This window comes from Colias croceus, chromosome 26 (genome assembly GCF_905220415.1).
Source record: "Colias croceus chromosome 26, ilColCroc2.1".
NCBI classification, from domain to species: Eukaryota; Metazoa; Arthropoda; class Insecta; order Lepidoptera; family Pieridae; genus Colias; species Colias croceus.
In genome coordinates, this window is record NC_059562.1 from 3,146,846 (window position 1) to 3,173,085 (window position 26,240).

General features: G+C 33.6%; 1 protein-coding gene across 3 annotated transcripts in view; it reads left to right on the forward strand.

Annotated features, from left to right (window-relative positions):
- The window catches only part of LOC123703576 (IQ motif and SEC7 domain-containing protein 1), a 171,929-nt gene that overhangs the window by 72,548 nt on the left and 73,141 nt on the right, over positions 1-26,240 (forward strand). For all 3 annotated transcript variants that reach the window (XM_045651655.1, XM_045651659.1, XM_045651656.1), the window contains one exon: positions 10,464-10,806. In XM_045651655.1, coding sequence (XP_045507611.1) covers positions 10,658-10,806 — 149 coding nt within the window. In that variant the 5' untranslated portion in view covers positions 10,464-10,657. The remainder of the gene's footprint in view (positions 1-10,463; positions 10,807-26,240) is intronic.

Genomic DNA, 26,240 nt, shown 5'->3' on the forward strand with positions numbered 1-26,240 from the left:
GGGTGGATAGCTAGTTATGAATATTGCTTATCTTTATTTTGTATGTTGTTTTTTCAGTAGGTACAATAAATATAATTTATTTTTCCATTGGATAATAGATTACTATCATCATCATCATCATCATCATTATCAGCCCATGTTTGTCCACTGCTGGACATAGGCCTCAGTCATGGCACGCCATTGAGCCCGATCATTCGCTCGTTGACGCCAGTTATGCCCAGCAACCCTGCGGATGTCGTCACTCCACCTTGTAGCAGGGCGTCCTACGCTACGTTTGCCGAGCCGTGGTCTCCACTCTAGTACGTGTGTGCCCCAGCGGTTGTCCGTTCTGCGGCACATATGACCGGCCCACTTCCACTTCAGCATGCTAATCCGTTGAGCTATGTCGGTAACTTTCGTTCTCTGGCGAATTACTTCGTTCCGGACTTGGTCCCTCAGAGAAATACCGAGCATAGCTCTCTCCATAGCACGCTGAGCGACTTTAAGTTGGTGGACCAGTCGTACTGTCAGTGTCCACGTCTCGGCTCCGTAGGTCATGACTGGTAGGACGCACTGATTAAATACTTTTGTTTTGAGGCATTGTGGTAGTGACGACGCGAAGACTCGACGGAGTTTTCCAAATGCTGCCCAAGCCAGCCGTATCCGCCTGTTGATTTCACCGTCGAAACTGTTCTTACCTAGTTGGAGCATTTGCCCTAGGTACACATACTCTTGAACAATTTCTAGGGAGACTCCGTTTATTATGATCGGCTCCGGTAAAACATGATTGTTGACCATGATCTTAGTTTTGTCTGAGTTCATGCGGAGACCGATGCGTAAGGAGGATTCGGCTAGTTCGTTCAGCATCTGTTTGAGTTCCTGCAGCGATTCAGCCATAATGACTATGTCATCGGCAAATCGCAAGTGTGAGATGTACTGACCGTTGATATTGATGCCTCGTCCTTTCCAATCCAGCGTCCCAAACATGTCCTCTAACGCGTTGGTGAACAATTTCGGCGAGATTACGTCGCCTTGTCTCACGCCTCGCCGTAGATGGATACGCTTGGTACGCTGGTTCTGGATTTGGACGGACATGGTTGCGGCATCGTACAGAGATCTCAGCACCTTGATATATCTGCAGTCTACCTGGCATCGCTGCAGGGTTACTATCAGTTATCTCTTATTGATGACCAAATATTGTTCACAAAAATAGAAGACGATACAGGTACAAATTTTCCATTCTAATACCTATTTATTATTTTTGTGAATGTAATTCGATTCGATACTTTTATACCTTTTAAAAATTTAATATTTAAACATGAACGCTACTAATAAATAAATATTCATGACAACATACATTAACATACATTTCTCTCGCGAATTTTACGGGGAATTTTGTAGCGATGTTATCTTTTTTAGCTATTTCAAAATTTGATAGCGTTATTTATTATTTATTACTTTCCCTGGAATTGAGATAAAAACATTCTTCGCTTGCTTCCCATAAGAACGGGAAATTGACAATATTTCTTATTGTATCCTATAATACTATAAGCATAAGAAAAAACATTAAAAGTTGTATTTTATTTTATTTTTCTTTATTGGAAAAGATACAGAGACATACATATATAAAACAAAACAGATCTTATTAACTATACAGATACATGAAGATGTCTCCTTACGGTGTTTCCACTGTGAACATATATTATTTTTGCCAACACCTAGCAGTAAGAGATTATTAAATATAAATGGAAATTGATAAAGGAAGCCTCGCCAAACGAATAAAGAAGATATAGATATCTAATAGATTCACTTCTTAATCAGGTATATTGGTTACTAGTTGTGCCCCGCGGTTTTACCCTCATTGTTCCGCTCTTATTGGTCTTAAGCTTCTTCGACAAATAGTCTATCTAAACTGAAATAATTTTTCAAATTGAACCTGCAGCCTGTAGTTTCTGAATTAAAACAAACTAACAAACTCTTCAGCTGTATAGAACCTATACATTACCTAGTTATATAATTTCTAAGTACACATGGTACATATAAATTAAATTTGTAGTTTATATGAAGTATAAATACAAGTTTACAATGCACGTGTTGCGGCGTTGTGTTCTACATTTCCGGGAATCCCGTTGGAAATATTTAAACAGATTTAATGTTAAGCCTATAATGTGCTTTTATTATTGCTCTATTGTTTTCGCTTTTAAATAGATCAATTTATTTTTATTGTGCTTGTTAACACTGATTTAATGGTGGTTTATAATATTTATTAGCTGTTTTAGCTGATATAATAGCTCAACTTTTTTTAATTGTATAAAGTTGATGAGATGTTTGTTCCAACTTGTTTATATCAGGAACTATTGATTCGATAAACAAGTAAGCTATTGAAGAAGGAATGTATAACACATTTTAAGCTATTGCATAGCTTCTATCGCGGGCCTTGAGCGCGGGGACGGAATCGAGACATTCCGTAACGAAAAAACCTCACGCTCCCCACTCCGACGGGGACGGAGGTGTGGCTTGAAGGCATAGCATGCAATAGCTTTACCGCGGCAGTCCCCGAGTGCCACACGTCTTTTTTATGATAATTTGTGAAATATTAAGAAGATAGCCTCTTAATTAGTTAATATACATACAGAAAATTGATCATAAAATCATCCGTAGAGATACAACAGTCTGGTATCTACAGGTGTAAAATGCATCTGCCCCATGGTAAAGTTTTATTAAAAGTTGCCGCTAATAAGTATATTTTATTCATAAAACTGGTATGTTGCATTCCATTCCACTGCGGGATTTGATATACGAAGTAAAATTTAAAATTGTTGCAAAAACTGTAATCAATTTTATGCATATAAAAATATATTTACGAGGTACGTGTTTCTTTCTACTTTCTATTATATTTTGCAAATAGTTAATATCACAGTACTTACCTGTATATGTGATAAAACATTGCCATGGAACGTGTTATTTTCATTAAAATGCTGTTTGATATTAATTTCACGATTGTGGTTATTGTTGACACTTAAATTTTGCAATAATACAGGTGTCCTGACTGCAAAGTTAGCAGGTTCGATATGACGCATATAGTCAGGTGTTTCCCTGCATAGCAGCCATATTTATTAAAGTGCAACTTCTTTTGGCGCGTTGAGAGTGAAATTTCAAGGTCGCGTCATGCCAATACCGTCACGACATGGAGTAAGGCGACGATTTTGGTATCTTTGAATCTTGTCAAGGAAGTTTCACTTCTCACACGTGTGCTAGGCACGCACGCTCTTTTTTATAAGTACCTTCATATTTGAAAATGCAAGGAAATATGAAAATTCAGTTATCAAAAAACACACTTTGATTTTCTCACTATTATTCGTATTATTTGTATCCAAACTATCTAAGTAGTAAGTGTTTTAAGTTGAAACGAACCAAAAAATGCAATATAAATATGAAGAAAGTACATAATTTATTCATTGAACATAAATATAAAACGAATATTCAAGTTATTTTCGATGTCACAAGAACGGCAGTCGAAGTATTTTCATGTAGTTTGAATCCGAAAAGTTCAAACATACTTTACAGCATTACGTTATCTATTTAACAGCATTTCCTCACATTTCGAGGAAACTATAAAAATTGTCGAACGCTCGTTGCGTTCTAAATTTCTTCGTATGTTTGTTTTGCTGTAGAACTTTTGTATGATATTGCTTTTAGATAGGTATTTGCACCCATAAAGTATTGGAATACAGAGTTAAATAGGTATGTACGGAGTTAGAATTTAGTAATCTGTGGCACAGAATAATAACTAGTGACTAGCGTCTGTGGTTTAATGTTTATGTCGTGGTCATATCGTAGATTTGATCATTTCATGATATGAGTGGCCATTTCACGAAATGGTCGCATATCGTGAAATGGCCAACATAGTTTGATCAGATCGTTAAATCGTCAACGTTTCACGATTTGGTCATCCACATTTGGCCAGATCGTATAAAATATAAAGAGTCCATAAAATATTAAAAAAATTCAGAATAACTATATTCTAAAAACTTGTTTAATGTCATTTAAGTTAGTGCCGCGGCAGCGGCCGGCGAATGCCAGAAGCGAATCGTTTTTGCAATAGAAAACAGTTAGGTTAGGTTAGGTTAGACTTTGATAAACAACGCACGAGCCGAGCGAGCAAAGCGAGCGTGCCGCGGCAGCGGCCGGCGAGTGCCAGAAGCGGATCGCTTTTTAAAAAACAAACAATTATAATAATATAGTAGTAGTTTCTTAAATTATTTTATTTAAGTCACATTTTTTCTTAAATACATATAAGATATCCACATTTTCCATAGTACTCGTACCTCTTCGTCGTAAATTCTTTGCTATGACTTTCTTCATAATATTGTTATTAAACGAATTATGAAGTTTTTAACTGCGAATAATTTAATTTTCGCCAGCAGCCGCCATCTTATCACATGAACACAGAGCTTGCAGCGCCTCTACCAACGATTAATGTAACTATTTTACGATATGATCAAATAATTTTGATCATTTCATGAAAAAACCGTGCGTTAATTGGCCATATCGTGAAACGATTTCTTATCATTGATCTGCCCAAACCACATCATGATGTGGCCAAACTAAATTGGCCATTTCACGATATGCGACCATTTCGTGAAATGGCCACTCATATCATGAAATGATCAAATCTACGATATGACCACGACATATATATATATATATTAAGATGGCTCCATCTTTATTTAGAAGAGATATTACTTTTGTGTATTATATTAACTTCTATTTAAATAAGACTGATTAAATTAGAATTGAGAACGCCATTTATAATTTATTACAACGTTTATATAAAGGAAAAACAGCACACCGTACAAGTACTGTTCCAATTTACTGCACAATTGATCTAGGGTGGGGGGAGGGGGAGGGAATCTCTATGTAGGATGGTATTAATTGAAATTTGCTTTAAAGAAAACCCACTGAAAATACGTAGTTCGTTACAGTTTAAAGATTCCTTGTTTTAAGTGGTATTTGAATGATTTTGTAATAAATTGGTTTTATATTGAAGCTAGTATCTTGGTAATTGTGTACTGAAACAGATAGATATTTCTCGAACTCTTGCAGTTTCGATCTTGTTTGTTTTCGATTTATAAGTTCTATTTATACTCGACTGTTTATTTATATTTCCATCATAACCGTGAAATTGAACTACTCCTTAAACGTAAATATTTTTATACAAAATATTGCTATGTGTAGTATTTTATCTCATTTTTAAAATACAGAATAAATAATTATACGCGTAGCAAAATTATTAACAAAAAAAAAGTGGATGAAAAGGACTTTACCCTTTTTCAGCCTGTATTAAATAAAATAATAATGCGAAATGCACTGAAACTGTAAAGTTATTAAGGCTGACCTGGATAACGACATTTTCATTATGATCATCCAACAAAAGTTACCCAGCGCTTTTAGGACCTAGTTTTGCGTGCCTAGTTGGTACATACTTACTTCCCTTTTGACTTCGGATTAATAATAAATAATAATCAATCACAGTATACAGTACAGTACTCCAAAATTAATAATGCGCATGCAAATCTTCGCTAATTGTCGTATTTCCAAAATGTATTTCATTTCACTAAACAAATTTTACTAAATTATGCATGAAGAAAATGCATTTAACCACTCTATATACATATCGTCTTCGGACGCTCCGGGAATATGACAGTTACCGAACTGTGACGAAGATTTCTATGCGCATTATCACTTTTGGAGTACTGTAATTTACTTAAATGGTAACCAGTAACTACCTACCTATATTGAATAATAAGTAATCATTTCATAAAAATAAGAAAATAAGTAATTTTGTATTATTTACATACAACAGTTTTTATTATATAAACTATGTACCTACTACTAATTAACTTCTAATTTAGACATGTTCTCTTAATATGTGCTTATATTTGGGAACGATTGTATTGTTTTTTTGTATTAATTTTGAATAAAGTAAACAATTGAGATGCTAGCGGCATCTGAAGTTTGTTACTGACACTGAGCGCGCGCGCAAGATAACGTGTTTGAGTTGTTAGTTTCACTTGTTATCAGTAGATGGCGCTTTTATAAATTAACTAAATTTTTTTCTTGTAGAAAAACTTAGTAATTATCGAATTTTTTGTTTATTGAAAAATTAATCATTAATATAGTACTTCATAACAGGCATCATTTTTATTGATATTAATGTCGAATTTTTTTATTATTTCATATTTGAAGGTTGTAGGCAGATTTAGGTACCTTCTGAGTTCTGGACCTGTTGTCAAACATGCTAATTGTAATTACTAATTACTAACTAGATAAATAAATCATTGTTTATATTAAAGTTTTATAAAACATCCAATTTAAAATTATTTCCACATTGCAGTATTGTTCTTATAGAAGTAAGAATTGTATCAAATAGTTTTGTTAGCGAGATGCAATGAACCTGTCTTGTGTGATGATAAATGTACTGAGTAAGTACTTTTGAACAATGAAATAAAAGAATTAAGTAAGAGAAACAGCTGTAAAATCCAAGTAGCTAGGTAATTTTAAATTTTCCAATTTCAAATTTAAAAATTATTTTATGAAATATTTTTATAACATACGATCGAATATAGCAAATTGTAAATATATTTCTATATGTTTTGTGGATGGCCATTATCTTTTAGAAAAGTTATTTTTACTTCTACTAATTAGTTATTAGGTATCTCATGTGTATAACTAATATTGGAAACAATCAAGTTAAAAGAAAATTATAGATTAACTTCCTTTAATATAAAAGACTAGCTGTGCCGCGCGGTTTCACCCGCGTGGCTCCGCTCCTGTTGGTCTTAGCGTGATAATAGGTTATAATATAGCCTATATTACTCGTGGTTAATGTAGCTTTCGAATGGTGAAAGAATTTTTAAAATCGGTCCAGTAGTTTATGAGCCTATTCATTACAATTAAACAAACAAACAAAGTTTTCCTCTTTATAATATTAGTGTAGATTGCAAGATCTTATGAATAACTGGCTATAAAATGCTTGTAGAGTAACTATTTCGTGGCAAAATAAAAATATCAACGTGCAGAGCGATTAAGACCTCCATTTAGCTCATAAAGCCTCGGTTTTAATCAATTTATGATTCTATTAACGTTGGTAAGGAAATTAACGCGGCCATAATAACCGAGCTATCGTAGAAGTATTATAATCGTAAATTATTTTATACTAGCTGTACCGCGCGGTATCACCCGCATTGCTTCGCTCCCGTTGGTCTTAGCGTGATGATATATGTATAGCCTATAACCTTCCTCGATAAATGGGCTATCTAACACCGAAAGATTTTTTTCAAATCGGACCAGTAGATGCTGAGATTAGCGCGTTCAAAAAAACAAACTCTTCAGCTTTATAAGATTAGTATAGATGAGCGATAGTATATTTTTTTTATAATTTCCTTAAATATTTTTTGGTCCTTTTCATACTCTTCAAGTTTACTGGATTTACTGTAAGCACACAATGTACCACAATAAAAAAATAATATCCTATTAGTGAGGTACCTAATTATTCTTAAAGCTATGCGTGTGTAAATTATACTAAACCTGTAAATGTGTAATATAAGGCTGGTTGCAGAGCTTGACCGACCGTCAGTGCGTACCGTCCGCGTCGGTCCTGACGATACGCATCAACAATTGTATGACTATGACACATGCGCATGACAATACGCGTGCGTATGGTCGGTCTAGCTATGAACGGTTTTATGAATTTCCATACATATGACAAGCGCGACTGACGTACGCAATGGTCGGTCAAGATCTGCAACCAGCCTATACATGCAATCAAGGTTGTGTGTGCGTGTCGATGTCGGATTGGTTACGGATTATGTTTTAGCTCATTTAGTATATTAGAATATCATTGTTTAATTAATTATTTACTGATATTTAGTTTAACCTATTCGAATGTGAATAAAATTTTCGTGTTTGTGACCAAAGTCATCCGAAAAGACTTGACCTATTTTGATGAAATTTTGATGTAGCTCTGATTAGTCGTTAACTTTTTCTTTTTACCCTAAGCGTTAATGATGTTCTCGTAGAGAAAGTTGCCAAGTCAGATAATAAATAATAATATACTTAATACAAATGCATTAGTTAATTGTGTTTCGAGTTTAAACAGCTCCTATGATTTAGTGCATAGCATCCAGACTACAGTTTTTGGTGAAACGGATGTTTCCAATACCGCTCTACGAGTTGAACAAATGTCAGTATGGAGTGGCGTCTGAAGCCACAATTTGTTGCGAAAAGCGTATCGATATTTCACGACTAGGAATTAACATTATGCGTTTATAATTAATTTTATCGTTATTTTTCTTATAACGATAAAATTAATTATAAACTTAATAATTACTTAATTTTAAAATCATTTAAGGTATAACTTGATGAAATTGACAATTGGAAAAAATAAATGTTTATTTAAAAGGTACTTTAAGGGCCAGCTTCAGGAATTCCTAATAAATTAATATCATGTAACGCTATATAATTTTGACGAGTTTTTTTTTTTTAATATAATTTCACATAGTTGTCATTTTAGCTGATTGTTAGTTTCAACCTATCCAAAGGTTGTTGAAACTCGGTATTAATCTAATATCTACTTATACGAATATTGCTAGCAGCATATTATATCCACGAAATCGTCTCTACGCAGAGCAAGCATCACTAATGTAAACTTATTTTGAAACAAACACTCAACCAGGAAGGGGGATGGTGTTTTTCTCTTTGCGCCTAGTTTATGGATCAATCGAGTGTTTGTTTACCGCCTGTTAACGAGTAATGGCCTGAAAAACGGAAAAATCGCAACACAGCAGAGCAAATTGTTTGTGCCCTGATTGGTGTTTGTGTATTGGTAGTTTTTGTAAACTCTAATTAGTTTGTTTTAGAGCACCGTGTCAGTTTGTAGGAGATAGTTCGTCTGTTTCAATGATCGATTTTTTTTACCACACAGATATTATTTTTTTTAAGTACTACGAATCTGTGCTAATATTATAAAGCTGAAGAGTTTGTTTGTTTGATTAAAAAGTCAGTTTGTCAGGAACTGCGGGTCCGATTTAAAAAATTATTTCACTGTTAGATAGTCCATTTATCGAGGGCGTATAGCCGCAGGCTATATTATCACGGTAAGACCAATAGGTGCGAAGCATTGCGGGTAAAACCGCGGGGCACAGCTAGGCGCATATAAAAATGAAATTCATTGTTTGCGCTTAAACTACTCTTATGTAGGTACCAAGAAGGCGGACAAGTTTTAGTAAGAAGTTTTTGCGACACTTTGCTCGAGTTATTCTTAAGTTATTAAACTTTCCGCCCTGTATTTACCCGGCGAAGAAGTAGGTATAAAAATATTTTGCTAGAAATATACGTGAAGTTTATAAATGGTGTGTTTATTTTTACGTCTTGGGTTCGGTTCTTAGAAACAACCGAAAAGTTGTCTAAGTAATTAATGTTTATATTAAATCAACAGGTATATTTATAAACAATTAGGTTGTAGTTTTAAAAATACTTTGTAAAGACTCGAGGTTAACCGATATTCGATAATATTTTGAGACTTTAACTGTATATTTTTACATTTTTGAAAAGGTCGTGATTCGTGTACCCAATAGGTGTCTGACATCAAATTAATTATGCAAACGGTAATAATTTGTTTGTATTCATTATTATTGTTTATGTTATTAAAGTGCTCCAATTAGCCACAGACATAATTGCCTCACTGTAATGAGCGTGATTAAATAATTAAATGCTTTGAGATTCATGTTTTATATTATGTAACATTAGCAAATTGTTCCGTATTTGCAAGTGGAAATGAAATACATATTTTATGAATACAGTAAGTGTTTTCGTACTAAGAGCTTTTGTTTGCTACCAACATAATTATTTGTGAGATATAGTTGTACCATTTTATTTATCTTCACATAGCTAAGAGCACTTATTTTTACAGAAATTTTGAAGCACAGCTGTACCCATATTTGTAGATTGAGTAGGCTTATGAATTATTGAAATTTTAAAGATATAATTTAGCTATTTATCTTAATATTCAATTTAACATATAATCTATAATTAATGATGATTCGGATTTTAATTATTACAATTTTTTTACTTTAAAACTTCATAATATAAAGAATTTAAACAATATTAAATACTAATATCGTATCAAAGTAGTCCTTTGTAGAATTAACACAATGAAAGCTCAGTTATTCGTTTGCCAAGTTTTTCATGTAAATCGCATAACAATTGAACATTACAAAAACATACAGTGTTACCAGGCGGCATATTTTCGCAGAACATCCAATAAAAGAGAACAATATCTTTTATTTATTTCTCCGCATTAACATAGCTCCCATATTCGCGACTTCATAGCTCAGTAGTTTATGAACAAAATATTCCGAATACTCGTGCCGAATAAGCAATTTCATCTAGAGCTATTCTCATGGAATGATTTATTGTTTCAGATGCCAACAATGTAGCCTCTGCGAGTTTTACATTCAGTGAAAAGTGAAGTCTATCGCCGAACAATCCGACAGCACTATTTTGAAAAGTTCGACGCGTCGCAATGCAAAATGCGCGCGCGTGATTGGTTCGAGCGTTCAGCGTATCAGTGATTAGTGATGTGCGGTGCAGATAGTGGTTATCGATAGTGGTTAAAATGGCGACGATGGATTTGACTAACGAGGTGGTGCGGTTGCGCGCCGAACTCGAGAAGGTCTCGACGGAGCGCGACATGCTTCTGTGCGAGGTGTCGAATCTGCGGAGGGAATTGGAATTGAGCGAGTTGAAACACTTACAAGATGACGGGTGAGTTGTATTTTTAATCAGGTTTCCCTATATTCAAAACGTTAACATTATAAAGCGTATGATGTTTCTTTAATATTAATAAAAGTTAAAAAATCACGTAAAGATTTCATGTTTTCGCTGAAATCGTACCAAACAAATCGAAATCAGCGATATTATACCTCTAATATCTACAAGAACATAAAATTTGAATGATATTAACGTGATACAAAATTAATCAACCTAAACAGCACTTAGTTCATAAGCACGCTCCCCAAAAAGGGGGTGTTCATTACGCCACCCATATATAAGTGTAGTATTTAAAGCACTCGCGTCCCAAAAACCGTCTGTTTTCAAACTGTCACATGTATAGACACATATAAAAACACTTCCGTACAAACAAAGGGACGTCTTCGTCCTTTGAAAGCCTCCGTGCGTCGGATCCTCGCTCGCTATGTTTTGATTGTGGTTCAAGACTGTTCTCATTTATTGGGCTGGGCGTTTTGGTGTAACGGAGCTTTATCTTCACTAATATTATAAAGAGGAAAACTTTGTTTGTTTGTTTGATTGTAATGAATAGGCTCATAAACTACTGGACCGATTTTAAAAATTCTTTCACCATTCGAAAGCTACACTATCCACGAGTAACATAGGCTAGGTTTTATCCCGGAAATCCCACGGGAACGGGAACTATGCGGGTTTTTTTTGAAAACGCGGGCGAAGCCGCAGGCGGAAAGCTAGTACACAAATAAATTCTGCGTTTGAGGACAACGTTTATCATATTCACATATAAATATTTGAAACAATAACTATCTAAATTTTTTATAATGGATAGATGTTTGTTCCTCTTTCATGAGAAAACTACTGAGCGGATTTTGATAATTGGTACTAGGCAATTGTAGCCAGAAGAAAACATAACATATAGAGATCATTTAAAGGGAAGGGAGGTTTTATAAAAAGTTTGAACCGCTCTCGCTTATCAAACACCCCATTTCGTATTCTGTCTATTACGCTATTGTTCGTCCCGTCTATGGTGACGTCAGGTCCTTTCTGTGGAGCCTCTTCAGAGCTTGTACGCGAGTGTTGTGACGGAACGTCTTTGAATGAATGCTATTCAATTCGATATATTTGTGAGTTAGGACAATGTTTGGTAGGTTTGCAACGGGTTCTTGTGGGCTGGTGTTGATTAAGAATATAATTGGAATAACAACTTGTAGCAATTTTTACAGATGTGGGATGACATATATGGTAGTTTTATCAGGATAGAGCTAATTTATAGGTTACTTTTATCAGTTTTATTTAGTTTTTTTATTCAATTCGGTCAGTTTGCTTCTTGAGGTGAAGTAAACTATTAAGGATACGTTAAAATGCCTTCTCTATACTTTATATTCGTATCCTTCGATCCTATTTACTTCAATGAAGTAACAAAATATTTTAAATACCACATTCCAGTTTCAGTGAAAAGATAAAGTTCAGAATTTCTCAAATACCAAGTCTAACCGCGTCATTTAAATACAAGTAAAATAAAACTATACTTCCTCAGCAGACCCGTATTTTTCGACGTTTAATGAGCACTTTTCGTCCTGAATGCCATGGACTCACTTGACACGCGGGTGTAACGACGCTCATTATATTTTGGTATATATGTAGAAATGTAGGATTTAATATTAATTTCAAGGGATATAACAGTGCACGCAGTTTGCGCATTTTGTAGAATTATTAAAATGTACAGAATATTGTTAAATTCTCACTCTATGTAGCGACAGCTCGCTCTGAAGTTCGATCTTAGAACTTACCGAATGCGCATCTAGTCAGTGTCTTTTTTGTTCTTGTATTTTCATGCCCAAAGTGTTGCTTGTATCTGATAATTGTCTCTCTCCTTCTATGTGGAGTAATAAACGTTAAAACTGTGAGTGTGTGGTTATTTGTGCATCACCAAAAGGTACTGTACCTAGTGTAATTAACCTTCATTATCACGCACCCCACACTCTATAGTTATAAAACACTGGGATGAGGGTACGTACTACGTACCTATTTAGGAACGTTAAGATCAGTCCAATGCTTATAATATCCTATTTCCTGCTGATATTATAAACGCGAAATTTTGTTAAAATTTTTGGATATGTGTTTTTTACTCTTTCACGCGAAAATCACGGAATTTTGATGACTCTTGGCCGTGATGTAGACCAGAATAATACTGTATATTACTTTTGAGTTAATATAAGCTATATAAATACTTGCTATGTCCGCGGATGGAACCGCGCGGCACAGCTAGTAATATTAGTATACTATAGTTATAAGTATAATTTTTCTAATTCATGTAAAATTAATACAGAAAAGACGTAAAAGGTTATATCAAAAAATGTTCTAATAATTTATTCATGTGTTTCTTAAAGACGAACATTAAAATAATATCGTTACAATTTACCAAAGCATAACATATTATGTCGACTATGAAGATTTGCGTTTTATTTCGACGCTTGATCAGGTCGTACATAATTTAAATAAACAAGGTAATATTGGATACCCGTGTCTCGTTTCTTTGTAAATATTTGCCTTCGAGAACCACGTTTCAGAGGCAAAACAAGATAAGTTTATTTTTGTTATAAAAAAAAATCCGACAAAAAATAACCAAAAAATATCTACTATTAGGTCATTACTTTTTGGCGCGTTTTTTTATTATATATGTATTTGGATATACCCAGTGCTCTCGCAACTAAGATGAATCAATTGTAACAATTGACACCACTTATATAAAAATACTTCAAGCCGTTTAGGCTCTAGGAGTCGCCAAAAATAATACATACGTACATACATACACTCGAACCCCTTCTAACCATAACCCTCCTTCTGTCACAGTCGGGTAATAAAAGAGATGCATTCGTTTGAGACTTGAGTAAAATGAAATTTGAAATAAAAACAGTTTTTGGTTAACAGGCGGAGAGGGAAAGTATTATCGAATAATGGATAAATGAAAGTTTGTGAAATCTATCGGTGTAGTTTTTTGTCGTTTTTTGTTATTTTGATATATAGGTAGTAAGGTATTAAGAGATTAATATACAATGTTAAATGTGGCTTATGTTTCGAATAGAATTAAACAATATATAATTTTAATTTCTAAAATATTATATGGCACTGGCTTACCGCCCGCGGCTTCGCCCGCGTTTTCAAAAAAATCCCGCATAGTTCCCGTTCCCGTGAGGTTTCCGGGATAAAACCTATCCTATGTTTTAGTTAATCCAATTTACCCTCTATATGTGTGCTAAATTTCATTGTAATGGGGTTCAGTAGTATTTACGTGGTTACGTAACAAACATTCAAACAAACAATAACAAATTTTCGTATTTATAATATTAGTAGGACATAGAAAGAAAGACCCTTTCCATTCCATTCATCATTTTATTTATTCATATTTGCACGCTTCATTTACGACCAGAATGTTATTACTTATTAGCTTCTTATTAGCATTATAAATATATAAATGATAATAATATGTACATACCGTCTACGTAACCACATTCAGCAAATACAGTTAATTTGAATTTTTACATAAAATACAATACCATGAATATGCTATTGAATTTACAGTAAATACTAGGAACAATATAATTTATTAAACGAGGAATCCATAAATAAACAAGTTCGTTATGCCAACATAACTTGTGCTCGTAGATTTATTAGAATTGTTTTGATTTTATTATTATCATAGAGTGAATAACATCGACTATTTTAAATCATATAGGTATTTCGTTTTATCAATGTCTAGCTGCGCTCCGCGGTTTCACCCGCGTGGCTCCGCATCTACTGGGCTTATCGTGATGATAAATTCCTTGATAAATGGGCTATCCAACACCGAAAGAATTTTTCAAATCGGACAAGTAGTTCTTGAGATTAGCGCGTTCAAACAAACAAACTCTTCAGCTTTATAATATTAGTATAGATATATGATAACCACATCGTCAAAAAGAGAAACGTATTTTTGATACTTTCACAAAATTTGCCAAAATTACGTAAAGATAAGTACATAAATCACAGAATAGAATTTAATCTCTCCAAAACGTAACTTAAATTCCGCCACGCATTATTAAAGCCACAATCAGAATTACCTCCAACGTTATTTAGAAAAGGGTAACATTATGTATTTATGCGCTAAATCCGGTTTTCACCGGATCCGAGCATACAACCTTGGAAGGTTGTCTATTTTAATCGGTATTTTATCGCCTGTAAAGGGTAACGTTGAAAGCTATAGTTTAATTTGGTATTTCAGTATCGATCGATTTGTTATAAATATTACATTATGAATGTTGAGAAAATACGTGAAGTAGTACTCTTTTTATGAACCTTATGATATCTGGAAATTGGCCCATTGACCAAGCTAGCGTGTAGGCGTACGATGGTAGCACGTACCTACTAACACTAACCAATCGTCCACATTTCATCTGTTAGAATATAGGTGAGGTCTGGCGGCCCTGGGATCTTGTATTAATGTGTTAAGGATATGATAATTCAATTTGTAATGGCTACATATTAATTAATAGATTAAAAAACGGGTGAAATTAAATCTACTTACATGTTAATTGCTGCTTAATATTAAATGTATGCAAAATGATCAAAAATTATAGATCGTGTTTATTTATTGGCAGGTAATAGAACACGTGAATAGATTAAAATTTTAGGCACATTAAATGTTCGGTATTTTTAAATTGATAGTAGTTAAGGGTGAGACAACAAAATGATATAGATTATAGAGCGAACTATTCTTAGAAAGTTTACTAAAAATTTGCTATCCACAGTAAGTCAGAGATCATGGTTTCTTTATAAAATACCGTACCTAAGTGCCCATTAAAGGCCAGCAAAATAGGCCTACAAAACTACTAGAGTTGTAAAGCTACTATCAAACACTTAACTTCAGGTGACCCGCATGATTGCTTGTTTCCTCTGCTATAAAAAAGCATAAAAAAACTGCACATTCGTCGCAAGTAGCTATTTGCGAGGCAGACGTCTTTCATAACCTCAATCCTTACTAATATTATAACTGAGAGTGTTCATTTGTTTGTCCTTCTTTCACGTCGCAATGGAGCAATTTTAGGATATGATTTTTTTACGTAGAAATAGCTAGGAAGCTAAAGAGTAATAAAGGCTACTTTTTGCCGCGATAAAACATCTCATTCCCCTGGGTATTTCCCAACACTACGCGGGTGAAACCTAATAAACAGAAGCTACTAAGTCCCATATTAAAACAAACACATTCCTACATTATATGTTGTTGGTAACAAGTGTTGTATTGTGTTCAATCAATCTTATCGTTTGCTGTACCCTCTTCGGGTGTCTCACAATTTTCGATCAATAGAAAGAGCCCTCTTTCCTCGACTTTTCATGTGAGATTCAAGCATATACCTATACCTACTTTTGAATATTTTCCTGTGATGGCTTTATCTACACTAATATTATAAAGAGGAAAACTTTGTTTGTTTGTAATGAATAGGCTCATAAACTACTGGACCGATTTTGATGAAATTTGGCACAGACAATCTTTAGACCCTGAGAAAGAACATAGGCGGGGCGGACCGCTAGTTAAAAATATTATTATGGTACCTATTAAATGTATGTCGTTAATAATGGATATATTATGAGAGTGATATTTCGCACTCGACGACATAATTTATGCTTTATGAATATTGCGTTTTTGATAAAAAATAAATGGGAAAGTCGAAATTAAATTTTATATTAATATTCATAATTCTGCATTTATGAGAGACTTTTTATGTATCATATTCGTTGTGCATATTTATATTATTTCATACGTTTGAATAAATCGGTATTAAGTGATGTATTGTTGTTATTTTACTAATTATCGTAGGTACTAATCGTGGCAACTATGTCGATCAATATTGAAGTAAACGCGACCGTAATAACAAAGTATGAAATGTGTGTTAATTACCCTGAACTGTTTTGTAATAACTATAATTGAATTACATAGTAAGTCTCTTAAATAATATTTAACGGCTATAATATTTCAATTATATATGTCGGCGCAACGACAATAAACGACTACCGTCAAACTACTAAATAATTATAACTAGCTAAAGTTTACTTAAATCTTTTTAAATAAGTGGTTAAATTAACGAAATAATTAATGTTTGTTAAAAATGATAAAAATTCATTGCAAAAATTAGAGTGGCAACACTCTCAAACTAATTCTTGTGAGTCATGGTTTAATTTAAATACGAGCGTCCGACGGCACAGAGCACATTCACGCGCCGGCCGTTGGAGCGTTCGGAGCTCTCTCTATAATTACGACGTGGAATAAAAGGGCAGTAAAAATACCTACAGGCGTTCTACTTCGAGTATGAGCGCCTGCCCTGATGATGGTGACGTCAGAATTGCTGACGTCACTCTTTTTAAAAATGGCCTTGGGCCTCTTCTTCCGTCATATAAAAGAATTGGTATTAAATTCCTAACTAGGAAATATGAATCTGTGTTAAGTTTTGCATAATTAAGTAAAAAAAAAATACATTTTTATTCGTATTAATATCAAAATTCATATTCACTGCACTTGAGTAGGAGCGGCATTAGATTTCGTTTTTACTTTCATGCTGGATTTTATATACTTACAAACATAGTAATCCATACTAATATTATAAATGTAATGTAACTCTGTCTGTCTGCCTGTTACTCAATCACGCCTAAACTACTGAACCAATTTGCATGAAATTTGATATGGAGATATTTTGATACCCGAGAAAGGGCATAGGCTACCTTTTATTGCGAAATATGTACCACGGGCGAAGCCGGGGCGGACCACTATTAAAAATAATAAACCTAATATCATTGAGTCAATCGCCGTGCAATCTTCCGACGTATAAACAATAAACATAACCTCACAAAAATCATTAGATACCTATTTATTTTACAGTTTTATACCACAAAAGCAATTGCATAAAACATCTATAGACTCCATTGTTACCATAATACACAAATGTATATGAAACGAAGCGCATACAGGTAACTGTTAAAATTAACTGCACTATATCAAGTACGGTTGATGAGTCGTATCAGATCAAAGGTTTGTATGTGCGTTAAATTTAACTTTAGCTGCTATTTAGCGTAGAGTAGTAGAGTATGTTAAAGTCATATATAGGACTAGCTGCTCCGCGCGGTTTCACCCCCGTGGCTCCACTCCTGTTGGTCGTAGCGTGATGATATATACCCTATAGCCTTCCTCAATAAATGAGCTATCTAACACCGAAAGAATGTTTCAAATCGGACCAGTAGTTCCCGAGATTAGCGCGTTCAAACAAACAAACAAACTCTTCAGCTTTATAATATTAGTATAGATATCAATCACTAGCTGCTCCGCGCGGTTTCACCCCCGTGGCTCCACTCCTGTTAGTCGTAGCGTGATGATATATATCCTATAGCCTTCCTCGATAAATGAGCTATCTAACACCGAAAGAATTTTTCAAATCGGACCTGTAGTTTCCGAGATTAGCGCGTTCAAACAAACAAACAAACAAACAAACTCTTCAGCTTTATAATATTAGTATATATACAATACGTATGTATACTACGTACCTACATACAATGTATAGGATAGTCCATTTCTCATTAGCGTTTATTGTAGTGCTAGCTGTGTCACGCGGTTTTACCAGCACAGCTCTGCTTCTATTGTTCTTAGCATGATGATATATAGCCTACAGCCTTCCTCAATGAATGGACTAACTAACACTGAAAGTTTTCAAATCAGAGAAGTACTTTTGTAGCGATGTAACTTTAAAATTATGTCTAGAAGTGTAGCTCCTTATTTCTTAGTCTTTTTATTCACGATCTCAAACAGTACACAAATGTTAAATAGTAGCATAATATATTTTACATCATTATTAAGACATTATATTTTATTCATATTTCATATGAGGATGTGTTATTATGTGTGTTAGAGTAACACGATTATTACACTGAGATAATGGACTTTTTGAAGTATTTAACGAGTGTATTCATGAATATTTATTTGTTAATAAACTCGACACTTCAAGCTTTACGCATGGATACATTACCAAGTTTAACAAATGTTTAAATAGAGTTTTAAAAGAGTCGTATAGTACTTGTTACAGATTTGATAAAAAATATTTTTCTATCTTTAATAAAATAAATTGTCGTGTCGCGGTGTTTGAAGTTAAAATCCTCCGAAACGGCTTGACCGATTCTTATGAAATTTTATGTGCAAATCTGGTAGGTCTTAGAATGGAACAATATCCATTTTTCATACACTTTAGTGACAAGAGTAAGGGAGAACAGCGTTTGCCAGAACAGCTAATGTTTAGATAAAGTTTTATAAGAGAGGAACTTATTATAGTTCTTATATAAAATTTTGTTTATATGTAGGTATAATCTTTAAAGAAAGGTATATACGTTATTAGGTTTATGATCACGTATTTAACCTTGGTTGAGCATACATTTCACAAACATATTCCTAGGGGACTTAACTATGCGTTTAATTAACGTACGCTAGAGCCATATTACTTACAAATATGATTTATGAGAAGGAAGATTTCCTTCAGTCTTATTAGTCCTACTAATCCATACTAATATTATAAATGCGAAAGTAACTCTGTCTGTCTGTCTGTCTGTTACTCAATCACGCCTAAAGTACTGAACCAATTTGCATGAAATTTGGTATAGAGATATTTTGACACCCGAGAAAGGACATAGGCTACTTTTTACCCCGGGAAATAGGATAGGTTTTATTCCGGAAATCCCACGGGAACGGGAGCTATGCGGGTTTTTCTTTGACTGCGCAGGCGAAGCCGCGGGCGGAAACCTAGTAATATTATAAATGCGAAAGTTTGTGAGGATGTGTGTGTTTGTTACTCCTTCACGCAAATTCTACTGAACCGATTACAATGAAATTTAGCACACATATAGAGGGTAACTTGGATTAACACATAGGATAGGTTATATCTCGGACATCCCACGGGAACGGGAACTATGCAGGTTTTACTTTGAAAACGCGGGTGAAGCCGCGGGCGGACAGCTAGTTATACCTATATAAATATTCTATTTTAATTAAATCAATATAAAGCACTCTTAAAATTCCAAGAAAGTGGTGAAATTTTATAAAACGCTGCGCTCAAAAAATATCAAAGTAAATTGGGAACTTATTCTGATGTAAACCGATGCATATCTATACATATTTTACTCTCCAGTTTTATTGAACGTGAAAAAATCTGTGTATTTTTTAAATTGGAAAAATATACAATGGTAATATAGGTTTAGGTTAGAGTTTTAGGTAGTTTTTTATGTTTGAGAATAAAAACTTGGTACACCAAATAAACTTTTTGTAAATATGTTTTGCAAATGAACGAGCGCGCGCATCTATTTTCTGTATTAAGATACGTTAATTAATATGCCCTGCTTCTTGGTTTTATTTTAACCCAGGTTATTATGATTGTTATTTTTTTAGAAAATCAAGCCAATAAGACGTAGTATTCTTCTTTATTCAAGTCTATCTGGTTTTACTTTACCCTTTTTTAGCATTTGAAGGTGGTTTTAGCAGCTCTAATGTTTCACCTAAAATCCGTACAAATTAGCATCCTAGATAACTTTTATTCGAGAAAGTCTCGAATAATACATCAATTAAACGTTTACGTAACGTGACCGACACGACACGGCCACAACATGTGTTTAAATTACACACAATGATGAATGAACATTACTTTCTAAAATTATAATGTTATGTTTTGCGTCGCGAGCGCATCAAGGCATTTGCATAGAAAAAGTGTATGGTTTTGATATAAAGAAATAGTTTCCGCCAAGTATTTCTACAAAATCAAAATGATCAATATCTAATGGCTTTCTCATGCAATTTTTAGAAATATTTTAATGCCCTTTCATTCAGCGGTAACTAACAGAAATCAATCACTTTTTTCGTACAAAAGTTTGGTTCATGTAATCTAAACTGCTTATTAGGAATAAAACGCCTAAAAGTAAAAGTGCATTGGAATGTTTTAGCTCAAATAAATTCCGTTTAAAGCCCTCTTTAACAGAATAAAAATGTCTCTGTCTATTAAATTTTACAAACTCCAGAAAATATTTTATCATTTTTAAAATAGAAATGCTGTACACAATTTTTCCGGAATTCAGGCGTATTAGTTGGGAGGAAATATTGCCAATGGAACTTTAAGCTGAGCTTATTTAAGCTTAAAAGTACAAGTAGTGGAGCGCGCAAGGGAAAATTTACTTGAAAATAACCTTTGCTATTTTACCTCCTAGCGCAGCGTGAAAGAAAATGTAATCCAAATAGTGAGTCTTATTTATTGGTAATAGAGTTTATATTTGTGGCTTTTTTATGCTCTATAATATGATATGATTAGTGTCGTTGGTTATTAACTTTTAATTCGTAATAGGGTTTATATTTGTGGTTATTTATGCTTTAGAATGTGCTTTGGTGTGTGCCTTTGGTTATTAATTTTTAAACAATTTGTGATAGTGTTATTTGATTGACGTGACTAACCAAAAATGAAAAGAATAAAATTTATTACTTAGGTACTGTGGACAATTTCAAACGAAAGGAGAAAATTTCAAGGAAATTTCATCCAAATCGTTTCAGTAGTTTAGGGGTGAAGAAGATATACAGAGCTACTTTATAACATGCATAAGGCAAGCAAACCTTGACAACAAAACTAGTAGTAGGTGCGAATTGATAGCGATAAATTGATCACATATTTAGCATCAATATATGGATGGTGGTGACGCAACCACGCACTAGCTGTGATTCATGTGACCTTGTAATGGGGTCATGGGATTAATTGATTTAAAAGTGCAAAAACTACACATTACATCTTTAGTGTCCTTTTAAACATCTACGCAATTGCACGTAATAAACTTTATTATCTTATTATTATTTACTATAATTAATAATAGCTTTTTTTGTTATTAAGAGCGCATAAAATAAGATTTAGGTATCTACGTTTTATATCGTAATCCTACAGGTTGAATCCCTGAAGAATAGTTGTTTTGTTGCTAAAGCTTTTTTAAGTTTTACTTCTTAAAATGGAGTTACTTCATAGTTATTTTCATAAAGTTGAAAAGTACCTATTAATGTTAAATTACGTCAGTTTTGAATAATTTTCTTATGAATATTACTCAAGGGAGGAACTAGTTTCAACTAGAAATTTACGAATTTATAAAAGTTCATCCACTCTACAGTTTTATCTTAAGTTGAATTTAATAAGTGGTTTCTTGTAAGATAATGTGTAAGACGACGGGATATTTTTTTTACAAGAATCGATTTATCGTATGGTAGGCACTATATTTGCGGATTTCTCGGCAAAAAAGTCGTAAGGTATAAGTCGTTGATTGCTATAATCTCGTACAAAATGAAAAAAAAAAAACACATTCTGGGAAGGCCCAATTGCCGAACACCAAATAAAATTAATTAACGTGCCTCCATTTCTCAGTTAGCAACAAGGTATTAGTTCTTATAACGACTCATATGTATAAACATAAAGTACCTTTAAAGGAAACCTATGTACCTACTAGTATAATATATCTTTACTGTATACCTATCCTACTATTCCGATATTATAAATGCGAAAGTTTGTAAGGATGGATTTATGTATGTTTGTAACTCTTTCACGGGAAAACCACTGGAGGGATTTGGATGAAACTTTACAATAATAAAGGTTATATATACATCAGAATAACACATGAAGTAGGTATAGAAATACTTGATTTTGCACACGGGTGAAACCTGTATTATAGGTATGTGTAAAGTGAACTTTTCGTCATGCTTTCTTGCTTAATTTCACCAACTATCTTTCGCAATTGATAACCTATTATACTACATGTCATAAACCCTCGTACACATTGCCACCTCGCGAACCGAACATGGCTCGTGACGTCATCTTGACCTTGTAACGGGGTCATGGAACCACTTTCGGTTTCACACAAGCCGTGTTTACAAACATGAGCCGGCTAAGTGGAATGATGTTCAATATGATTGAGTCGTTTTGGGAGATTTAGATGAAAATGTATTTGGTGTATGTGACTGTAATGTTAGGTATACTATACGTGTTTGTTAGAAGTTAAGCTTATGATGTGGTAATGGCTGACGAAGGAGTGAATCGCAAGTCGTAACTCACAAGTCTCTACGAGTTTGGAATTAAGTGAAATTATAATTGACTTGTCATATATTTGAAAAGATTCATAATAATCAATAGGTATGTCTACTTGTGAATATATAGCTGTTTATTCAATAGGCATGACGAAAGATTTTGAAATCCTCTTCCATAATGTGTGTATACGTTTACAATACAAGAAAAACCCTATATTTCGGTAATATACTTAAATTTAACTAAGATAAAAGCCATTTTTCAAAAAATATTTATCAACTGTGCCAAAACAGCTCGGAGGTGTCATGGCGTAAGCGTGACGTCACTCTTTAGTAAATACGTAATTATTTGTATGCATTGCGAAGAAAAGTAAAAAAATATTTATTTAATATGTGTTATAGAAACGAATTTCAAAGTTTATAAGTGGTGTGCAGTATTGCAGTGCAGAACCACATTAAAATAATGCTCAAAACTGTGTTAGTAATTATTTCAAGCGAGAAAATAATAAGAAATGATTGTATAAAGTTGGCGCGGAGAACCCCGAAACCACGTATTCGTGAATTCGCAATTATATTTCTGTTCTGAGTCGATAAAGCATACGTGAAACAATAGAAAATAAATAAAAATGCGTACTCTCAACATATTCATAACAACAAAATACATCTGACGTGAGTTGTTTACGTAAGCGTGACGTCACGCGTGTTTTAGTCAAAATGGCCAACTGCAGAATTTCAATGTTTTATTTTATTGATAATCTCATTAATCTTAGTGTTTTTAAGATTTTTAAGTCACTACATTGAATTTATTTATTATACATTTTCCCTTAAAAACACTAATACGATCATTTATGGATACTGTCGTCATGCCTATTATCGTAAAAGTTCTAAGAGATGCATTAAAAACTTTTACTTTTGCTTGTACAGGAAATATGTAAGCTTTCTAGTTTATTGTTAAAGGCTTAAAGCGAAAAAGGACAGATAAGTAGCGGTTGCCATTTTTATATCATACAATGGAAATCCTTACTTGAAATATGTACCTTTTTATTCTATTCTATTCAATATTCTTACCAAGCTATACGTCCATTTTCCATAGTTACAACATGTTTCTGTATAGGACCAATAAGAACTATCCTACTTAATATTATAAATGCGAAAGTTTGTGAGGATGTGTGTGTGTTTGTTAATCTTTCACGAAAATAATACTGAACCGATTACAATGAAATTAAGCACACATATAGAGGGTAACTTGGAAAAACACATAGGATAGGTTTTATCCCGGAAATCCTACGGGAACGGGAACTATGGGGGTTTTTCTTTGAAAACACGGGCGAAGGCGGAAACCTATTTTAAATACTAATACTATATGGGCTATGTGACCTGAAATAAACGAATTTTATTTATTTACTAGCTGTGCCCGCGACTTCGTCCGCGTGGAATAGTGACTGCATAGTAGTTACTACTTAACTTTTATTGAATAAACACGTACTACCACAAATAATTAAAAAAACTTTTAGTAAAATTTATTACTAAACTGAGCTAAAAAGATAAATGCCTAACTAATTAATTTTCTATGTAAAATTTATTTTAAATTATGTCATAGTATTTTTAGGCACCAGGAGGGAAAGGAGCAAATTTATTTTCCTTCCTTCCTTGTATGGATGTTTTTGACAATATATTGTACAGCAAATGAGTGCCGAGACAAACGTCAAAACGCAAAGGAATAGAATCCGCTATCGATCTAATTGACATAAGCGTACTGATGATGTTTTACTAAAGATTTGTTCACCCTACCAACGACGACGACGATCACGAACAAAATTTTCATCCAGTCGCAATTTAATAAAATTGTGCAAAACACATCATACGCTTATGACAATTATTATCGTAGCGGATTCCTTCTATTCCTTTGCGTTTTGACGTTTGTCTCAGCGCTCATCTTTCCTGTCTCGCGCCTGTAGTAACTAAACCGTTTAGACTGTGCAATAAAAATTAAATTAAAAAAAAACCCAACGCAACGAAGAAAAGTGCATAGAAAAAGGAATAAATAATTTCACAAACTTCCCGAAGATCTTTAAAAATAAATACCATTTTAAATATTTATAAAAATAAAAAAAAACAAAGTCGTCGGGGCTGCCATACCATCATTATCATATTATCATAATTTTAAAGATCGTCGGGAAGTTTGTAAAATTATTTCTTCCTTTTCCTTCATTGCGTTGGGTTTTTTTTTTTAATTTTTAATCTTCGGTTTCTTATTTTCATGTAATATTTTCAAGTGAGCGAGACCTACCTTTACCTCCATAATACATTCCTACATCATATTGATATCTATAAGTTTGTTGCTCCTTGACACCTTTTAAGTTGTGCCGTAACCGTGCACAAATTGTAATGGACCACAGTGGCAAAATAAGTGGTATATTTAAGAAAAAAATGCCAAGCGCCGCGCCAGGCCTATGTGGCTTTGAGTAGAATTCAAAATTTCCAGGGTGTGGCTATCCTCTCGCTTCCATATCCCCCTCTTCTTTCACAGACTTTCAACCTTTCCATCCCTAGTGTAGTAAATGGCAGAACCGATTTTGATGTAAACCATATTATCTAATTGTACCTATATGTACACGACATATCCTGTCGTTTGATGCTCCATTTGGTTTATTTACCTAACCACTGTCACCCCTAAAGTGTAATAAACGGAAGAACCGATTTCGATAAAACATTACTAATTGTAATTCACACGTTGCTCTTTCATATTTTGATATGCCGCTTGAGATATTATTTGACCACATTCGATTATTGTTCATTCCCACTTTTACCGCTGTAATCTGTGCTGTAATCTAATAAATGGAAAAACCGATTTGGATAAAAATAGAACTATAACTGTACTTCACCCGTTATGCACTTTCATTTGATATGTCACTTAGGTATACTTGACAACAATCGTTTCTTTCATTCCAACTTTTACCAATATATAGGTATAGTAAATGGATGAACCGATTTTGATTAAATATGTCCAATTATACTTTACACGTCATGCACTTTCATTTCATATGTCACATGAGTCAAAATTCATTTTTTTATTACCTAAAACTTTTATATCGTAGGTATATCAAATAAATGGATGAACCGATTTTGATAAAATTTGATTTATTGTTACTGATAGGTCGTTCGCTTTCATTTAATATATCACTAAAGTATATTCGATAACTTTAGTTATTTTCATTCCTACTTTTACCTCTATATGTATACCTAGGTATAATAAATGGATTAATCTATTTTGATATAGTTTATCTAAGAACCAGCGTCGGAAAATATGCTGCCTAACAAAAAAACCGCATCTAATTACCTGCTAGCG